At 36.3% G+C, this 18,666-nt stretch overlaps 2 protein-coding genes and 1 pseudogene across 10 annotated transcripts; 1 reads left to right on the top strand and 2 right to left on the bottom strand.

The window, feature by feature from the left end:
• Positions 1–448: 448 nt before the first annotated feature.
• On the bottom strand, positions 449–9,755 carry LOC147395174 (uncharacterized). 2 transcript variants are annotated; one of them, XM_086454359.1, is made up of 10 exons: positions 9,132–9,755; positions 7,165–7,591; positions 6,889–7,025; positions 5,906–6,019; positions 5,735–5,818; positions 4,415–4,594; positions 3,138–3,234; positions 2,641–2,801; positions 2,416–2,560; positions 449–2,265 (listed from the first exon to the last, which is right to left on the bottom strand). In XM_086454359.1, the coding sequence occupies exons 2-10, from the start codon at positions 7,483–7,485 to the stop codon at positions 1,408–1,410; spliced, it is 2,097 nt and encodes a 698-aa protein (XP_086310485.1). In that variant the 5' UTR covers positions 7,486–7,591; positions 9,132–9,755; the 3' UTR covers positions 449–1,407. The 2 variants fall into 2 exon arrangements, with proteins under 2 accessions (XP_086310485.1, XP_086310486.1); XM_086454360.1 differs by having other exon boundaries at positions 2,416–2,545; positions 9,132–9,749.
• A 1,298-nt stretch (positions 9,756–11,053) lies between these two features.
• On the bottom strand, positions 11,054–15,575 carry LOC147395173 (E3 ubiquitin-protein ligase At3g02290-like). Of its 8 annotated transcripts, none has more exons than XM_086454367.1 (7): positions 15,417–15,575; positions 14,320–14,379; positions 14,134–14,210; positions 13,869–14,027; positions 12,810–13,251; positions 12,471–12,580; positions 11,054–11,370 (listed from the first exon to the last, which is right to left on the bottom strand). In XM_086454367.1, the coding sequence occupies exons 4-7, from the start codon at positions 13,986–13,988 to the stop codon at positions 11,344–11,346; spliced, it is 699 nt and encodes a 232-aa protein (XP_086310493.1). In that variant the 5' UTR covers positions 13,989–14,027; positions 14,134–14,210; positions 14,320–14,379; positions 15,417–15,575; the 3' UTR covers positions 11,054–11,343. The 8 variants fall into 8 exon arrangements, with proteins under 8 accessions (XP_086310493.1, XP_086310490.1, XP_086310491.1 ...); XM_086454364.1 differs by having other exon boundaries at positions 14,134–14,249; positions 14,328–14,379; XM_086454365.1 differs by having other exon boundaries at positions 14,328–14,379.
• Positions 15,576–16,093: 518 nt separating this feature from the next.
• LOC147395172 (sterol 14-demethylase pseudogene) lies at positions 16,094–18,354 on the top strand (annotated as a pseudogene).
• Positions 18,355–18,666: the final 312 nt, after the last annotated feature.

Here is an 18,666-nt window from a genome sequence, read left to right as displayed (position 1 = left end):
CTGGAAATTACTGTTTTTACCGTTTTGGTAAAATAAAATCTTCTCAAAAATAATAAATTACCATTTTTGAAAATAAAATGTATAGTGCACCACTTTGGTGAATTTCTCTTTAAAAATAGCCTTGTTGACTTTTATTTTTTCAATTCAACTTTTGCCAATTTCTTTCGAAGTTTTCCCATACTAAATTGTTCCTGAAGCCCAACTACGTCACTTTGCTTCTAAATATAGAATCACACTGAATTCAAATACAAGGGCGCACATAGATCATACACACAAAAATTCACACAATTATAAGTAGAGTTCAGTTCATCGAGAAGATTGGTTAAAATGAATTTATGAGTGAAGCTTTATTGGAAAAGCAGTTGCTTACACCTCCTCAATTTATTGAATGTCCCCCCAACTCTTCAGGAGGAGAAAGATCAAAATAAAACAGTATCTAACAAAGGAATTCCTCAATTTACCATCATTTCCATAAATGGAGTTAAAGTGGTTGCTATACTCGTATTCACACAAAAATTCCCTGTAAAGTCGCTTTATAGTGTTTTTTTTTTTTTTTTCAAAGCAACTATATCCATCCCAAAATTTGTTCCCATGACCAGCCATGGTGCAATATGTGCATCCATGAATTCTACTTCTAGCCTTGACTTCAACTAATTTAAGCCTAATGTACCAACAACCCAATTCAGTGGGAGAACAAGAATTGCCCCTCAACTCCTAAAGATGCAGAAAGACTCATTGATTCCAGGACCTCAAGAATGGTTTCCCACTCAGATCATTGAGACTGGAATTCTGATGTGGCAAGTTTGTCCACAACATAGTGTTTGCTTTCAGGACAGCAGCATCAACATCTTCACGCCTGCTCAAGTAGTTGTTGAGTTGATGGCCTATGTGTGGAAAGACACCACTGTCATCGGGATTGCCGTCGCTGAAAATTTTTCTCGCTGCAACATCCTGCTCAGCAACTCTTGCTGAATTGTAAGAAGAATGAGACTGCAATTTTGTGCTAAACTGAGAGAGAACATTGTACAGGCTTTCATCTGCATTGCTTCTGTTTCCCAAGCACTGGCCTAAAATGCTGGAAGCATCCACTTCAGAACTGCTACCACAAGCTTGATGCTGGTCCGGAAAACAGTTCTGACCCAATAAATCCCTACTATTTGAGTAAGCTTGTAAAGGGGCTGCTTGTACTAGGGCAGGATTGGCAGACAAATTCTGCATGCCAACTGGAGAGAAGATTTCTTGGTTTGGATGAGGGTATCTCCCACCACTGGAGTACACGTTCTTATGGGTGACTTGATGCATGAAAAAATCTCTTGCGCTTATATGTTGCCTCTGCTCCAACAGCTGCTGCTGTTGCTCCTGGAAATGCCCTGGATGATGATCACTTCTTGACCCATTGTTTATTGACTAGTACTGTGATCCCAATTGTTTGTGCCTGTGTGTTTGAGATGGTAACATGCCATGAACCTTCAAAAAGGGCTCGAGAAACTCATTGCAGTCTTGGTTTGTGTAAGGACTATAGAAAGAACTACGAGTGTCAGTGCGAAAAGCTGATACCAAATTATTGGACGGCCTATTTAACAAAGCTTCCTCGGCATCTTGATCAACCATGTCAGTTTCTAGATCAATTAAGTGGGCCGGTTGCTCTCTGATAGGATGTGATTGCCCGAGTGACAGCTCACTGGCAGTGGTTTCGGATGTAGGATGAAAGTAAGAATTTGTCGTGCCAACTTCCAACCAGGCATCTTTAGCAGAAGGGACGAGACCTTCCCATTCAACATAACCTTTTGTAGGATTTGTATTTCCAAAAAACTTTGGAACTGCACCTTCTGGTTTTAAGATGTGTTGGCTGCCGTCGTCCAACTCCACATCCATGGGATCGAGCTCATGGTGACCACTCAGGGAAGGAATTTGCTGAAGAAACCAACTGTTTGTAGAGTAAGGAACAGACTCTTTGGCAGAATGGACAGGAATTTCAAGCTCCTCCATGGGATTCATATTACCGAAGAACTTGGACAGCATTGGTGAGGCACCTTCTGGTTTAAAGATATCCCGACTGCCTTCCTGCAATTCCCTAACTATGGATTTGAGTTCCTGCTGACTGTTAAGCGAAGGAATTCTCTGAAAAGGCCGACTGTTTATGATGTGCTGAGCAGACTCTTCCTCATCCACACTGGTTTGCATAACCACGCCGACTTCATAGTATGTTACTCCATTGTTAATTTGATCTTCAAGAGAACTATCTGGGTTTCCTTTCCCCTCATCCTGATCACGCAATCACAAGCTAACAAATTATATAATACAGCTTAAGAAAATTTCTACTACTGCAACTAAGCTTTAGAAATGGGATCCACAAAGGTTTTAGGGTCCTTAGGCAAGTCAGTTTGATGCAAGTAAATGAGAGCTGGAACAAACCTTATCCAACACAAAAAATTTCTTTTGAGCCATTTCTTGCTCCAAAGACCTCCTCCATTGCTGTCTCTGCAACTGTCTTTCTGTCCAGTATGAAAAAGTGGATGGGAGATCTCTGCTGGCCAATTGCAGCCTATACAGGACCAGACTTTAAAAAATAATAATAACAAATATTCAAAGCATATTAGAAAATGAATAAGATGAACTTGTTATTGACAAAACACTAACCACTGCTCATGCAACTTCTTGCGCTCTTCTTCCTCAAGAATCTTGTATGGATGTACTTGAAATCTGTTAATGTCACCCAGTATGCAGTTAAGAGACTTGGATTTAATGCCATCACCAGATTGCTTTATCCTCTTTACAAGTTGAAGTTGCTTCCTGGTTATCTGGAATAAATTGTTGTCGAGGATCAGTTGAATTATCTCAAAAGGACATGAGTAAAACACTTGCCTTTGCCATCACCATCACTAACTTTTGGAACTCTGCAAAAAACTTTTTTTATGCTTTCACATTAAAGGGTTGAGCAAACTGTACTTGAAATTGTACTTGTTTGTAGGGAATTCAGTACACCACTCAAGGTTAAAATCACTGTGCTCGGCCAATATTGAGACTGATTAAACTCAGAAAAGTTGTGTTAACAGTTTCAAAAAAAATAATAAAAAGAATAACATTTTCCCTCCGAAATATAGACAATTTATGAAAGAATGGGAAAATTTTCCAACCTTCAAATACGACATATATGTAGCACTGTCACTGGAGCAGATGCAAGGCTTGTGCGGATCTCCTTTAAAAGAACTTACAACAGATGAGACTCTGCGCCTGTCCACAAATCCTCTCATTAAACACCAAAAACATTAGTTTAGATACCTCAGGCACTATAATAATAAAGCAACTGCTTTCATGTATTGATTAGTCATAATGCAACCCTGAGATTATACAACAAATTGAGATCACCAGTGCAGCTCAAAAAATATAGCCCTCAATTCAAAACTATTAGAAATGTTAATTGCAAAAGATCAACAACAATCTATACTGGAAACACCAATGATGTTCGCCACATATGGTAGAGACACCACTTAGTTAGGATGTGGTGTCAGCAGTTGCACTTAAAATTGAAGTGCCTGCCACTGGTACAACATCCATTTAGAATTTTCTGGATACATATTTTACACAAACAAAAAAGAAGAATATTTTGTAGAATATCTACGTGTATAACCTTCTGTTACCTACCTGTATCACATACTTGACACACATTCAGAGGGGTTGGGAGAAAGTATACACCATGCAACAAGAACATAACCAAGGGAATAATGTTTTAGGTAGGATGAAGAGAGATCATTATGTGTCAGTTGTGGAAAACAAACAGTGTGGAGTTCCAAAACTTAATTACTGTATGTGATGCATCAACATAAAATCAGTGTCACACAAATCATGTATTGCTTGGATTGACTTAAACGGGGCTTGTGCACTGTAAACAGAGTGATGAGAGTGCTCCTCCTGAAGCCATTATATCATATGATATGATTCACAGTTTAACAGATGACTACAATGTTATGTGATGGAAATAAAGGAAAGAAAAAAAGAGAGAAGGAAGTTTACAAGAAAAAAGACTCCTAAAAATTCTTATAAAGGAAAACTTCTGGACAAATAGGAAGACGAACAGTAGTAAGGATAACAAAACAGAATGTGCCCCTTATTTAATTCTTGTAAAGAGTAGGTATTTTAAACAGCCTGCAAGATAAAATCAGCACCAATACCTAGCCCTTTAGTACTAATAAAAATATCACTCGCCCAGATAATTTTCACAAGGAAATGGTTTATAAAATGAAAGCTTGAGAAATGGAAATATTTACTTATCAAAAAAAAAAAAATGGAAATATTTACTCAAAAATTAAAGATGCGAATAAGAGAGAGAAACTAACTCCCATTAACCAATCTAATAAGGATTCTTTCATAAAGTAGAAGTATCCTAAAGTCCACACCATAGAAGCTCAAATACCTCTCTTTCAGTACTCCACTCTCCTCCATCAAGGTTTTTTGTTTACTGCTACTGCACAAATTCTCATCTGCAACCAATGAACAAGATTCGCTGGTGGCTGCAAGATTCCCCTCTGAAACACGTGATCTAGTTTCATTAGCATGCGAGGAAAGGCAGTTGCTCACATTCTTTCTCGAAGAACTGTTTGAAATGGAACTGAGAATGTTAGAAAGAAATCCAAGAGCATCTAGCAATGAGATCATCATATCAAAAATTTAATTCAACGGATTAGTAAATACCACCTTCAATGATCAAACAACCATAAACGTTTGTGCAACAAGCCAATTTCAGTAAGCTTAAGTGTTTAATTTTCATAAGGATTAAGCGTTCAATTATAATACAGCATTCTGTTATGAGGATAATAAAATGGCCACCACATACTAATGAATTAACGATTGATTTAGAAAAGTTTGCAATATAAACCCCTTAGATAGAAACTGTGTAAAATGAGTGTATGCGTGCATGCAAGTTCAGAACATCCCATACAAGTTGACTGATATCAATTATTCTCCATTGCCACCCTGCCTCAAGCATTCGAAGTCAATGCCCATATTTTCCAGAAAAGTAGTTCATCACCAGGCAATGGAAAAAAAAAGCAGGGCTGGATCTTTTAATTTGATAAAATATGTAAGCAAATTATCGTGGGTTCAAATCAAACAACTTGACAGTGTTATTTGGTGAAATATAGGGTTTCTAAACAGAAACCTAGCCAACTCAATCCACAAACAACAGTTAGGAAATCCACTTAATGAGCTGAGTTATCAATCTGAATGGTTCTAGCATTTTTTTTTCTCAACCATCTTCGATCCTAAGATAAATGTTTTAGGCCACGTCATGTTTCCTACTATAATATTGCTATAATCACATAGCTTCCAAAAGTATCATAAGTCGGTTTGGAAGCAAGGAGTTGGGGGTGAAAGTTAGCAACCCACAGAAGTTACTATATCCGTGCATATTTGGAACATCCAACTTCAGAAAATTGTAATTCTCCAACTCTACGTAACTCTCATTTTTTTAAGGAGTTAGAACTCTCTACCTATGAGATCAGTGTATAACTTCTTATTGAGAGTTGATAACTCATCCTAGGGCCCAATGTAATTAACTCTCACTATCAACTTTCAGAAATCCAACTCTCAGGAGTACAACGCCACGAACCAAATATACCTATGTTCTTTGGAACCTGAAGAAAAGAAATAATAACATAACCTGACCAGTCAAACACATTAAGAAGTCTGCCTATGTTGAATTCAACACATTTTATACAAAGCAAAGAAGAGCAACCTCCAAATCTTCTCCACATTATCCTTTTCTGGATTCTTGCAGCTCGCCCATTTTTCCTTCAACTGCTGCAAATTCTCCACAACACTGCCAGAAGAAGCACAACCATAAAAACTTGTGAAAAAGAAAACCCATTATGACAGACAAAGGTACTGACATTTCTTAACTACATACCCATTATGATACTCCTGTAACTCCAAGTAATAAGCTTTCTTACTGGCCTTGAAACACTGCTCCTGATGAAGAACGGCATCCGGGTGAAGATGACCAGAACAAAGTGAAGCACCCCTGGAAGATTTCAATTTCAAAGTAAACAAATCAACTCAAATATGGTGCTAAGTTACAAAGCATCATAAGCAAACACCTATTTGGATACATCATTCATTATAAGATCTCTAGGTATGAACATGATAATTCAGGTATTTGGAACTTCAATAAAAGGTTGTAGCTTTAGAATTTTAATTTAGGAAGAAAATGCACACAAAAAATGAGAAAGGATGAGGCAGCATCCTCAATATGGAGATGAGGCAATACATGTACAGAAATTGGGCAGCGGAATGGAATGCCAAATCAAGGATAAGAGATAGAGAGGCCTATTTGAACAGCAGGAGATGAATAGCTCACTACAAAAAGGATGAAATATAATATCCAGGCAATGAAGAGGTGCTGAAAATTGGTGGCAAAAATTTCCAACAAAGAAAAACAAGAATAACAGGCCATAAATTGTACGAATTGCATAAAAGCGGAGAAGATAGAAGGAAGTCATGTTGAAAACAATAATTAGTAAAGTTGACATGATAATTAAATAGTTGTACATCAAAAATAACAAAAAATGAAATGTTTATACATTATCTGAATTCATAAGCAATAAAACGATGAGATTAATATATTAGAAACAAAAAAATGACCTAACGAAGTTGAACAAGAAAAATCCAACGAATAAACTAATCCAAAATTAAATTATATATTGCTGTCTAAAAATGATGGACAAGCCAAATATGTTACTGAAAAATCTAAAAACTACATGATAAAACGAAGTCGGATGGACAAACCTGGGGAACATCAGAAACTAGCAAGAAAGATCTACTAACTACTAACCATGAACCCACTAGTTCATTAAAAAAAAATTATATTGAAAATAGAAGTATCAAACTTGCCATTTTACGAAAGGATTTCCGAAGTGAAAATTCTCCCCCATAAGCAGCAGTTGCACCACTTGTTCTGCATCTGTTCCTTTGGGAAGAAATTGAGTGAGAAGATTTTTCTCTGTTTCTGATAGATGTGACTCCCAAACCTAAAAATATGTTCCAAGGGATAAAAAATAAAATCTATCACAAAAATAAGGAATGTGTTCCATTCTCAAAAGAAATCCATATAAATATAAAAAAAATGCATAAGAATATTAATAGTAAGCATTGCGCAACTATATTTACCTCATAAGATAGCACCCCACTCACATCCCCCATCTCAAATATTTCCTGGGGAATAGATAAAGCATCCGCTAAGACCTTGCAGCTATCAGTAAAGAAATTAATAAAAGGACCCAAATCTCTCCACGTTATCCCGATCTGTTCCCTCTTGGCCACAACCCTCTTTTGGTTATCATCCCACTCAAGAGAAACATGTGCTCTCATGTTCAAAATATTTTGTGATGATTCCACATTCTTTTTCTTCTTTGCACAAAATTCTTCTTGTAAATTGCAACTCATAATGCTATAAGCATTCAATCGTTTTTTCTGCTGATCAGACACCATTTTGCAGGATATGTTACAAGAACCCCCACCACGGTGTGTAAATGCATCAGATGCATTCCTGATCTATATTGAAGAATGTCTTTCCCCTAACATTCATAATAGAGACCTTCATTGATAAAGCACACCATTAGTCCACATGAATAGTGATTCAGCGAAACATAATATTTCTCCCTTTGACTCATATTTGAATTGAGAAGAGACACAATCAAGCACATGCAAGGAATTCTAATTTCCAAATCAGAGTACATAAAAATGGCCAAAGCACAAGTGGATCCACTAGCATTAGAAGCCCCAGAAATCAAATCCCAAATTTCGAGGTGTGAATGAGAAAACAAATCAATGTTCATGATTGCACCAGTTTTTTTCTTCCATTTAAGCTTGTTGACTAAGAAAGACAGAGTAATGAACGAACAAAGATATATCAGTCACATATCTAAATATTTATTAAGAACTACGATTTAAAAGAGAGAGAGAGAGAGAGAGAGAGAAGAGATAAATTGGAGAATGGCCTGTGTGTTGGTTCATTGGAGAAGACGCAGAGATGGTGGTTATGTTCGTAGTGCCCTTAATTTTTTTTTTGAAATTTGGCCCACCCTTAGAGCTCAGTGGCGTGTCAATAAAATTTCCAATTTATATATCAAAAAAAAAAAAAAAACACAAAGCAATCAGAAACAACAACAAGATATATGCCTTGACTAAATATGGCTCCAAATAGGTTGAATTGCCAAATAGGATTCATGTTTTTTACTTTATATTTAGGGTAAGGCATAGACAATGATGAGTAGCTTCTATAATTTCATACAAATTTTTAACCAAAGAATCTTTGGCCCACACTTATAAGGTAAAAATAAATGAGGGAAAAAAAAAACAATCTTAGGGAAAAGTAGTTAAGTCTTAGTTAAAGATGTTTTAAAAGTTTCAAGTTCAACGTAGTTTTAAGGGAGCTTTTTCTGCCCAGTTATTAAAATATTGAAATCACATAAACATTCAATAAACCAAACCAATTTACATGGAAACTTTCCACAATCTAACCAACTAGTTGGAGATACTTAAATTTCAATTAGTATTTTAGGTATAAAGACAATTAACACAAACGGAGACACTAAGGTGACAAAATGATGTGGTGTCACGCACATCACCGTAGATGCATTTCCGCGAGATATGAGTAAAAAGCATCTCCGGTTATATGTGAGCAACCACATCATTTTTGTTACCTTTGTGTCTCCGTTTGTGTCATTCCAGCATTTTCCTTACATCTTTTATGTCCCCTTTCCTAAGTACAACTTATGGCATTAATCAAAAGAACATTAGTAAATGCAATAGGTTTCACTTAAGTTCAACTCCAATTTTTACGTCCTAACAAATTGAGTTCATGCCTACTGATTTAAACTTCCATTGAAACTATCCTACCCTTAGTCTAGAAAATAATGAAAAAAAAAACAAATTAAACCTACAATCCGCATTATAAAAAATATCAAATAAAATCCTACACTTGCATGTATCTCCACAACAAGAAGACAATTTAAGTTAGTTTAAAAAAATAAATAACATAATATGAAACGACATTCAGGAGAGAATCTGGGATTGAAAAAACTGAAACCCTAGAAATTAAAACATAGAGGAATCAATGAGGGGTCTAGTAATACCTGTAAGTAACGTATTCAATGCTTTTGGGAGAACAAGCAAGAGAAGAGTCTGTTTCAGGGAAGGACTTGCACGCACAGAACCTTAGTTAGGACTTACGAGAAGAAAAAATAGAGCTTTTAAACAAACTGGGTGCTGCTGCTGCTGCTAGAGAGAACGCGGGAGAGAGAGAGAGAGACAGAGAGCTGGTTACGTTTTGGAAAATCCGCTTTGTTCGCCAACTGGGAAGAGAGAGAAAGTAAGAAAAGATTTGGTACTTGAAGAACCGTACTTTATCCCTTCCCGCGCTAGATGCGGCTCGACTTGACTTTGACTTGACTTGACTTTAACGCTTAGTTTGCTCTACTACCACGTGGTTTCTCTGAGATGTGGGGCCCACTCACTAAATAGATCTATAATGATACATGTTTCGAGGCAATTGGATAGATGTTTATTGACCGTCGAATGTACGGAATATGGATCATCTGATTCTCTACTTGACTTTTATAAATTATAAAAAAAAAGTTATTTTAAGGAACATTTTTTTTTTCTTTTTTTAACTAAAACGTCTGCAACTGTAAAATCTCTTACCTCTTTTGAGATTTGAATAGTCTCTTTTTAATACCGTGGTACGGACACGAATTTAAGTCTTTAAAAATTCACGGATTTTTTTGTTTTTTTTCAAATGATAAGTATTAAAAAAATTTAAAAAAAAACGCATTTTTTACAATTTTTTATAAAATTCGTTGGAAAAAAAAATATGATACAAAATCCGTCTCAAAGTGATCATGTTTCAAAATTATCTTTAAAAACAAATGACATGACCCTCTACATTGAGATTATACTTTAATCTTTCAAACTGATCATATATTCTTTGATTTTAATACCATTATCATATTTCAATCATCATCATCATTATCATATTTTTTGAATTTTTAAATTGAAAAATAATACACATGAAGCATAAACAGTATATTTTTCATCTATCAAATTTTTGACTGAATTCTTGCAAATTCAAAATTGAATAGAGCTCAATTTTTTGCCATATTCCAAATTACTAATTTAGACCATCTAAGAACCGGTCCAAATATTGACAGCCCTAATTATGTATGCCACACCACAAGATTTTTTTTAAAAGAGATGAAACCATTTGAAGTCCCAAATATTTGGTATTTAAAATAATAAAAATTTTGATTTTTTTTTTTTTGTTTTTTTAATGCTAAAAGATTTTTAGTTGAAAAAATATTACTATCTGCATTAATTAGTTGCGGCTCAAAAACCTAGTATTATGGTCACCAATTTTAGTAAATAAAAACGTGAACCCCCAACCAAATAGTTAATAATTGTAACTTATCCCAAATAGTGGAGTATAAATTATGTTATATAAATTCCACTCTCAACCTTAGGTAGGGCTAGGACATTAGATTGGGTAAATCCAGAACCTATCCAATAAGAATCAGCTCATATTTTTTAGATCGAATCCAATAAGATATGGATTTGCATTTTTATGAGGTTGAATCTCTTTTTAAATCCCAAAATTTTGATCCAAACACTAAATTGGTAACAAGTGGATCAGAATTAAATCAGATCTCATCAGTTGGATAGATACAATCAGGCCTGAAAAGCACGACTGTTTTTTTTATTTAGAACAACATGAGTTGAAGACATAATTAAGGCAGCCACACAAACGTCCATTTCTAAGGAGATACATCTGGGGAGCGACACAGCTATATCCACCCCTCAATATGGTTCCTGTCACAGACTATCCTCAAGTAGATTAAGAACCTACCAAATCAGGTTATCACAACCATCAAATTGGTCTCGTATTCATATTGGTGTCATCCTTTTGTAGGTTACAGGGGTTGGTGCCCACTGAAGACAGTTATTAGTTATGCACATCAGAAACTTTGGTCTCCATTGCCTACCTATTTAAAGCCTTCTCCAATTAAATTCATTCCGGAGGTTATAAACTAAAACCAGAATTACAATTGGATGCGAAAGTGAACTTGTGAAACATTAAGTCACTGAGATGGATAGATGGCCAAGAGGTTTGCGTGACATGATGCCAATCAGTTGTTTCCCATACAAGCAAGAATAACACTTTAAACATTTATGGGAAGAACAATGGCTTCCTTTTCTGCTGCCACCTTATTTCAAACAAGCTTGACAAACTCTTATTTACAGACTTACCTGGCCGTAGTATATAATTATATCAATTGCTTTGAAGCCAAAACGTCATGGGCTTTCGCAGAACTCCATCTCCTGATAATCAATCAGAGAAAAGAAATTATTATACATGACTTAGAAATTTTTTCTTATTATCCATTTATTGTTAGAATCGTCAAAGTGAGTAATATCAGTTGACCAATCTAACAAGCAAAAAAACAAGGCAAAAGAATTGTGACAAATGTACAGATACAAATGACAGTAAAAACAAAGCCATGACTTGGGATCTTCATTTTCCCTGCTTGTTTTATTTGTTTTGCACTCAAATAATATATATATTTTATAGGCATGTTAAATTTAAGTTTTCCATGGCAAACTATTTTCCTTAGAGTTTGTCAGGTCAATCAAACACGCCCTTAGTTTATACTAAGCCCTAAATAAATGACCAATGATGACAATTTAATGCCACTAGTTCAATTTCTGCTAATTGTCTAGCAATGTTGGCAAACTAGAGTCTTCCAAGGTAACAGGGTGTTTAACAATAAGATGAAAAGCTCCCACGACACATTCTTGGAGATTTTGGGCTTGTTATACCTTTGGGCGAAGCAGAACATTGAGTTCAAGGGGATTACTTTTGATGACTTCGTTTTTAGATGGAACTCTTTATGTAGTCTTTGATGCTTTAATTTCTTTTTGATTTGTAGTTTGTTTAGAGGCTTTCTCGGCCTCTTTGTATTTTGTTTCTTTCAATCAATATATTACACTTATCAAAAAAAAACTAGAGTCTTCCAAGGCATATGCTTATGCGAAGCTAAGAATCCAATAAAGAACATAAATCAAGGATACATGAAAAACAACCCTTTCTCTTTTAAGGCTACTCGGAAAAAACAACTTTTAATTAGTGTAAGATGTCACCCAAGAGAAAAGAAGTTCATAATCTACTTCACACAAGTAGAGTGACAGAGAAAGAGGTAGCATTATAAGTTCACATATCTGGCAAACCTATTGTAAACTTTAAATCTAAAACTATTTACAATCTCAATTATCAAGTCTTTTGTGATACAAGCGCCAGTTAAAGACTTATTTTTTCATCTCAAGCGCAATTGTTCTTTATTAACCTTTTTGTAATAATAAAAGTTCAAATTTAAAACTTATTTCCACATATGACACAAAATAGCTTCCAGCTTAGTGCATACCTTTCCACAAAGTGGACAAGTTTCACTCCTTTCCATCCACTCGTATATACAACCAAGGTGAAAATGATGAGAACATCGGGTAATGATCTTCGGATTTTCAGGAGTATATTCTGCACGGAGAAATATCAATCACAAATAAAAATCTTAAAAATCATATCATGCATGCATAGCCCATAACAATAGAACACCACCACTGGTAGTCCAACTGTTAACAAACACTGAAAAACATGGAAATTGAAATTAAGCATATAGTGATTAGAATTCGGAGTCCCCTATAAATTACCAATGTTCTTTCAAGCCACTAGTAACATCCAAAGTAACACAAGGAAGTGAAATTACCGTCAAGGCAAGTAGGACAGACATCTTCATCTTCATAAGGTGGCAACATGTAAGCTAGTCCATGTGATAATGTTGTGGATAAAGACTTCTCTACTGGCTCTGAAACGCTAGTTTTACGTTCTTCTTCATAATCAACTCCGTTCCATTTCTTTCCTGTATCCACAGGTTCTATACCAGAGCTACTGCTGCTTCTTCTAAGTGGTTGTGACTCCTCTTGAAAATTGCTCACAGACTTGTCGCGCCTGAAGACCAATCCAGCACGTTGCAAGCGGGAAAACCTCTGATCAATATCATATGGCACCGGTCTGGGGACTGAAGGATGTGTTTCGGTTATGGAACTGTAGCGTGATGCTGTGCCCAGCTCTGTTGACGCCAAAGAAGTAGCCCCTTGGAGTGGTGATGCAACTGACCTATCATCAAGTCTGTGAAACATTGCACTGTACTGCACAAAGAAAAAGATGGACAGCAATACCAGTTCCACATAAGAAGACAATTTCACGGTCACAATAACAAGAGGGGGCCCCAACTTGAATCAAGTGATAAGAAATCGTTACATCTACTTGATGTGACATTTGAATTTGTAACCAACAATTACAAATATAATTTTCTAAAAAAAGAAATAATAACAATAATAATAATAATAATAATAATAATAATAATAACTATTCCACATCCTAAATGATTGGAAAAAGGCTGAGATGATGATGATGTTCATGACAAAGGAACAACATTGGTCAAGGCATTGTGAAATAAATGTGGGCCTAGCATAAATTTGACTATGATCATTATATTAGGGGACATGTAGGAAGCTTTCCCTATACATGATGTGTTTGGTGCCATGTGGCACACCGCCTCCATCGACCTCATTCCTAAACCAATGCCCCAAAGGTCAGCTTAAAGGTCATTCATGGACACTGATTTGGTCATTCCTGGGCATTGATTTGATGAACAGTAAGTGAAGTATCTTAGACATATGCAGTATTCATGTGGGTAAATATAAAAAGGAATAACGTATTTCTCAGGATTAAGTATATATTCATTCTAATTTGTAAGGCGTACCCCGCTGAATAGTAGGTGGAGGAAGTATCTTAGACATATGCAGTGCCTGTATATGAAACTACTTGGATGAACATATTCTTCAGACTCCTCGCTACAAGGACAGCAACAAAACCCGCCCATTGCTAAAACCTTCCCAGCAAACCCTGAGACAGGAGATCGCTGAAGAACACAAACCCAGGCAAGCAATAAAAATAAAATTATATAATTCAGTACTGTTGAAGCCCTGGAGAGAATGGAATAGTGTAGCAAGATTTGCGTGGCTAACCCCAAAGAGTCGAGAAGAGACACAGACGATGATGATTTCAGTACTGTTAAAACTAAGCAAGCCTGATGAGGCTTGCTCTTCACAATCAGCAATCAATTTACAGAAAGAACTTGTAACTTCAGCAACACAGAAGGAATCTTGTGAGGAAATAACACATTAATATAAATTCATTGAAAGCATAGGTACCAACTCACTGCATTGTGGTAGATGTTTATAGTATGATGTCCTCCAAATGCCTCTCACTACCTAGGGGAAAACAAAGGTGAACACAAGTTAATAGTCAGGAATTGAACCACGCATGAAGTTACTTGGAGATTTCATAACCCGAGGTGAATGGAAAGGATGGAGTAAACATACGCTATCAGGAAAAGTAAAACAAACAACAACAACAACAACAACAACAAAAAATAAAAAAAATAAAAAAGCAAAGTGAGCCCCTTGAGAGCATCACCCTTCTACTTTAGTTTTCCAACTAAGTAGATTTTGTGATTGTGAGCTCATTTCTAACCAGATTTCGACTTTGTCGCTTCCCAAGGGTTTCTTGAAACAAGATCCATCAAATACAACTTACTATATACTCAGTTCAATTGACTTTAGAAGAATCCAACAAATCATGGATTGACTGATGAATGAACCTCAAATAATTCCCGCTAGATCACAATAACGCAAGAAATGATTAAAACGTTCTCCATTGGCCTTGGACATTGAGCAAAAGTTTAGAAAGAAAAGCCCATCAACTTCTACTAAATCCAACCAAAGTCAATAGATAGCAGTCCCTCTTTTCAAATTAATGTGTGGATATCATATCCAATATTGTCTTTCCCAAAATGACCATTTAGGCCCCCTCCTAAAAAATTCCCATTTCCATCTGCAATTGCCTATAATAAAATCACCCATCCTTTCCCCAAATGCTTTCTACAAATTGAACCCACCATCAAACATTGAAATATTAGAGAAATCTATTGTTATACTACAATAATTTAGCTCAAAAATACAGTAGAGTGAGTCATGTTAAAAATTTCTAAGCCCATCTAACATTATGATTTAGTCAAATCAAGACGAGAGGCAAATAACATTTCCATAACCATTAATTTTACTGCCACTAAAACCAGTAAAGAAACTTCAGAAAAAAGACATATTTTGGGGTTTTTAAGCACTTGAGAAAGATTAAGATCGAGATCGAAAGAAAAAAACATAGGGTTCCTTATCAGCACTGTAACCAAACAAAATTTACAGGAGAAAATATGAAAATTTAGAGAGGAGAGTCAGTGTTTTTTCGTGACCTGTAACTGCGAATTCGTGGGGAGATTTCTCTACAGTGCGTAAGTTTAGGGTTTTAGGGCCTTTGCGAAGAAGCAGAGAACTTCAATGGAGAAGAAAAAGTGCAGAGAAGACTGGAGAAGAGATGGATTCGGTGAAATGTCGCTTCTGAATTTTGTTTAGAAAATAATTCTGTTGTATCAGACGAGTGAGTCTACATTAGGACCCACGTAGTTGGTTGGTATTCACGTCATGATTACGAATCCCGAAGATAATCCAATGGTCAAAAGCTTCTTTTTCTGTATTCTCAACCACTACTTTAAATAAACTATTTTGATTTTTTAAAAGAAAATTTATAACCGTACACGCGGTATGTCATGAATGTACATCAAGACGTGTCATGTATAGGCAAAAGTTAGAAATTTGGACTCAATAACTCGCTACGACCCCGTTTGTGGGTCAAAAGAATCGTACTAAAAATCTCGACCATTAAATCCATCAGACCAGTTAAGATCAGAATACCTCCACGTGGCGTATTGAATTTATTTTACGCCCCCTGCATTTTTACCAAAATTTGGAATACCTCCTTGAAAATTTCACGTGTAACTCAATGGAGAGAGTTTCTTCAAAAAAAAATTATTATTCCATCAACTTGTACAATCAGGTTCGATATATTAAGACAACCTGTAATGTTGCAAAGATGAGTGAAGAGATCGGAGAAATCGAAGTATCTTTCAAAATCAGTGGTAAAGGATATTCAAGATTCAGAGTATATTCTAATCTCAATGGAGAAGGATCTTCCAAGATTAATGGAGAGAATAATGTGATTATTGGAGTCAGCAAGGCCATTTTTAATAGCGTTGAATCAGATATTAACTGGGTGACGTGAAGGAGAGAAAGGCCCACTTTAATACCATGATAAGTTTGGGGGTCCAAACTCAAAACCAATTGACAATGAGTAAAGAGGCCTAAGATCTTAAAAGAAAAGAGACAAGGCAATTTGTGTCTAATATGGGACTAAACTCAACATGATCCTCCACAAATCCTTCTGTTTCCGATTATTCCTTTCAATCGTTATAAGGGTTTATGCGTTTTCTCGCAACTTTGCGTGTGTTTCTGTTAATTATATTGCAGGATTGGTAGTTTAAAAAAAAAAAATGTTCTTTGATCTCTCATATTGCGGCTTATGTGATTAATGTAGTATAAGTTTTTGTTCTATATTACAAAAGCTGAACTCGTGTAATCTCTGTCAATATGTTATCCATAAATTCTTGAATGCTGGACTTGTCATTCTCACAACGCTACTCATTGCAAAGCTCTTTTTTCTGCATTTTCAGATGCTGAGATCTAAGATACTGTGAAGACATGGGCAGTGTTTGGTGGATTAGTTAGATTCATGAAAGGCCCTGTTGTAATGCTGAGAGAAGAGTATCCAAAGCTTAAGCTAGGGAGTGGAGTGGAGTGTGTATTTACGCTTAATCTTTTGAATAAGAAGATTACTTTCTTTAATTGGACCTGAGGTGTCATCTCATTTCTTTTAAGGCTCAAGAATCTGATCTTAGTCGGCAACAAGTGTACCAGTTTAATGTGCCTACATTCAGTCCAGGAGCAGTTTCGTTTCTTCAGTTACAAAGTTGAAAAGTTATGTCAGATCAGATGGTTATGGAAGCAGAGGTAAGAATTTTGCTTCCTTTGAATTGCTCGTCGTCGATGTTCTCAACTAATTACTAGTTTTCTTCTTAGTTCAATGAATTTTAGATAGAGACTAGCTTATAAAGATATCAATTTTGTTATTTATTTGAAGAATCAACTGATTCCCAGGTAACATTCTTAATTAATGTGTCTATTGTTGGTATCTCTGGGAAATCTATATAAACATGGTTCACACACATTTAATTGTTCTTCTTCTTCTTCTTCTTCTTTTTTGGTTGGTCATTGTCATTGTCATTCTTATTTCCAAGTGTATACATGTAAAAAAGCCTGTCTAGTAGTCTTAAGGTCCTGGTTGTTTGTCGTCCACCTCAAACCTTGCAGGACTACTTCTCAAAGTGGGGAGAGCGAGTAGATGTCTCTTGGGTCAGGAGGTATGGGATAAGCTGTTTGATGATGTATCTACTCTCTTCCATGACCTTGACAATGGGATGCTCCACTCCCAATCAGTGTCATCTTCCCTTACCTCCCCATCCCAGCCCACCACCGTTGTCATGGGGCCCATAAGAAGCTCGCAGAGATCTTTGCGCACATAATATCTTCTCGTAAGAAGAAAGGAAAAGCAGAGAACAACATGCTTCAGTGCTTCATTGACTCAAGGTACAAAGATGGCCACCCAACAACCGAGGTCTACTCATTGCTGCCTTCTTCGCTGGACAACACACTCCACCTGGACTGGAGCCTACCTCCTTCGACACAAGGAGTACCTATCTGCCGCGTTGGATGAGCACAAGAGCCTTATAAAACAACACGGGGACAAAGTTGACCATGATACATTGTCAGAGATGGATGTTTTGTACAGGTGCATCAAAGAAGCTTTGAGACTTCATCCACCTTTTATAATGCTATTACGTAGCTCAAACACTGATTTCAGTGTTTACGACTTGGGAGGGGATTGAATATGATATCCCAAAAGGTCACATAGTTGCTACATCACTGGCATTTGCCAATCGTCTCCTGCATGTTTACAAGGACCCGGATACGTATGAACCCAATAGATTTGCAGCTGGGAGGGAAGAAGATAAAACAGTGGGGGCATTCTCGTACATCTCATTCAGGGGTGGCAGGCACAGTTGTCTTGGGGAGCCATTTGTGTATCTGCAGATCAAGGCCATATGGAGCCATTTGTTGAGGAATTTTGAGTTGGAGCTGATCTCAACTTTTGCAGAAATTGATTGGAATGCCATGGTTGTTGGTGTGAAGGGGAAAGTGCTGGTGCGGTACAAGCGGCACCAGCTTCCCATCAACTAAAATGACTTGCTTATGCACAATCCTAGTGAATCATGTTTTGTATGTTTTTATTTTAACCGTTTCTAAGTAATTCTTCTTTATTTTAGTCTAGACTCTAGAGGATCTATTTTGTAGTTTTTTCTGTAATTTGTTGTTCAATCCTTTGGTTTGATTTGGTAGAAACAAATTTTCCTCTGCTCAAGAGGTCCTTCCTATCTATCTACAAAAATGATAAAAATTCTTTTACCTTTTTTTTATGACGGGATATCCAAACTTAGGTCCGACTAGGGGGACCGGAAGAGCCAGAGGCTGAGCCAAGGAGTGTGGATCCCT

This window comes from Akebia trifoliata, chromosome 9, assembly GCF_017979445.1.
Source record: "Akebia trifoliata isolate Shusen 1 chromosome 9, ASM1797944v1, whole genome shotgun sequence".
Lineage (NCBI taxonomy): Eukaryota > Viridiplantae > Streptophyta > Magnoliopsida > Ranunculales > Lardizabalaceae > Akebia > Akebia trifoliata.
This window is presented reverse-complemented; position numbering and strand designations above follow the sequence as displayed.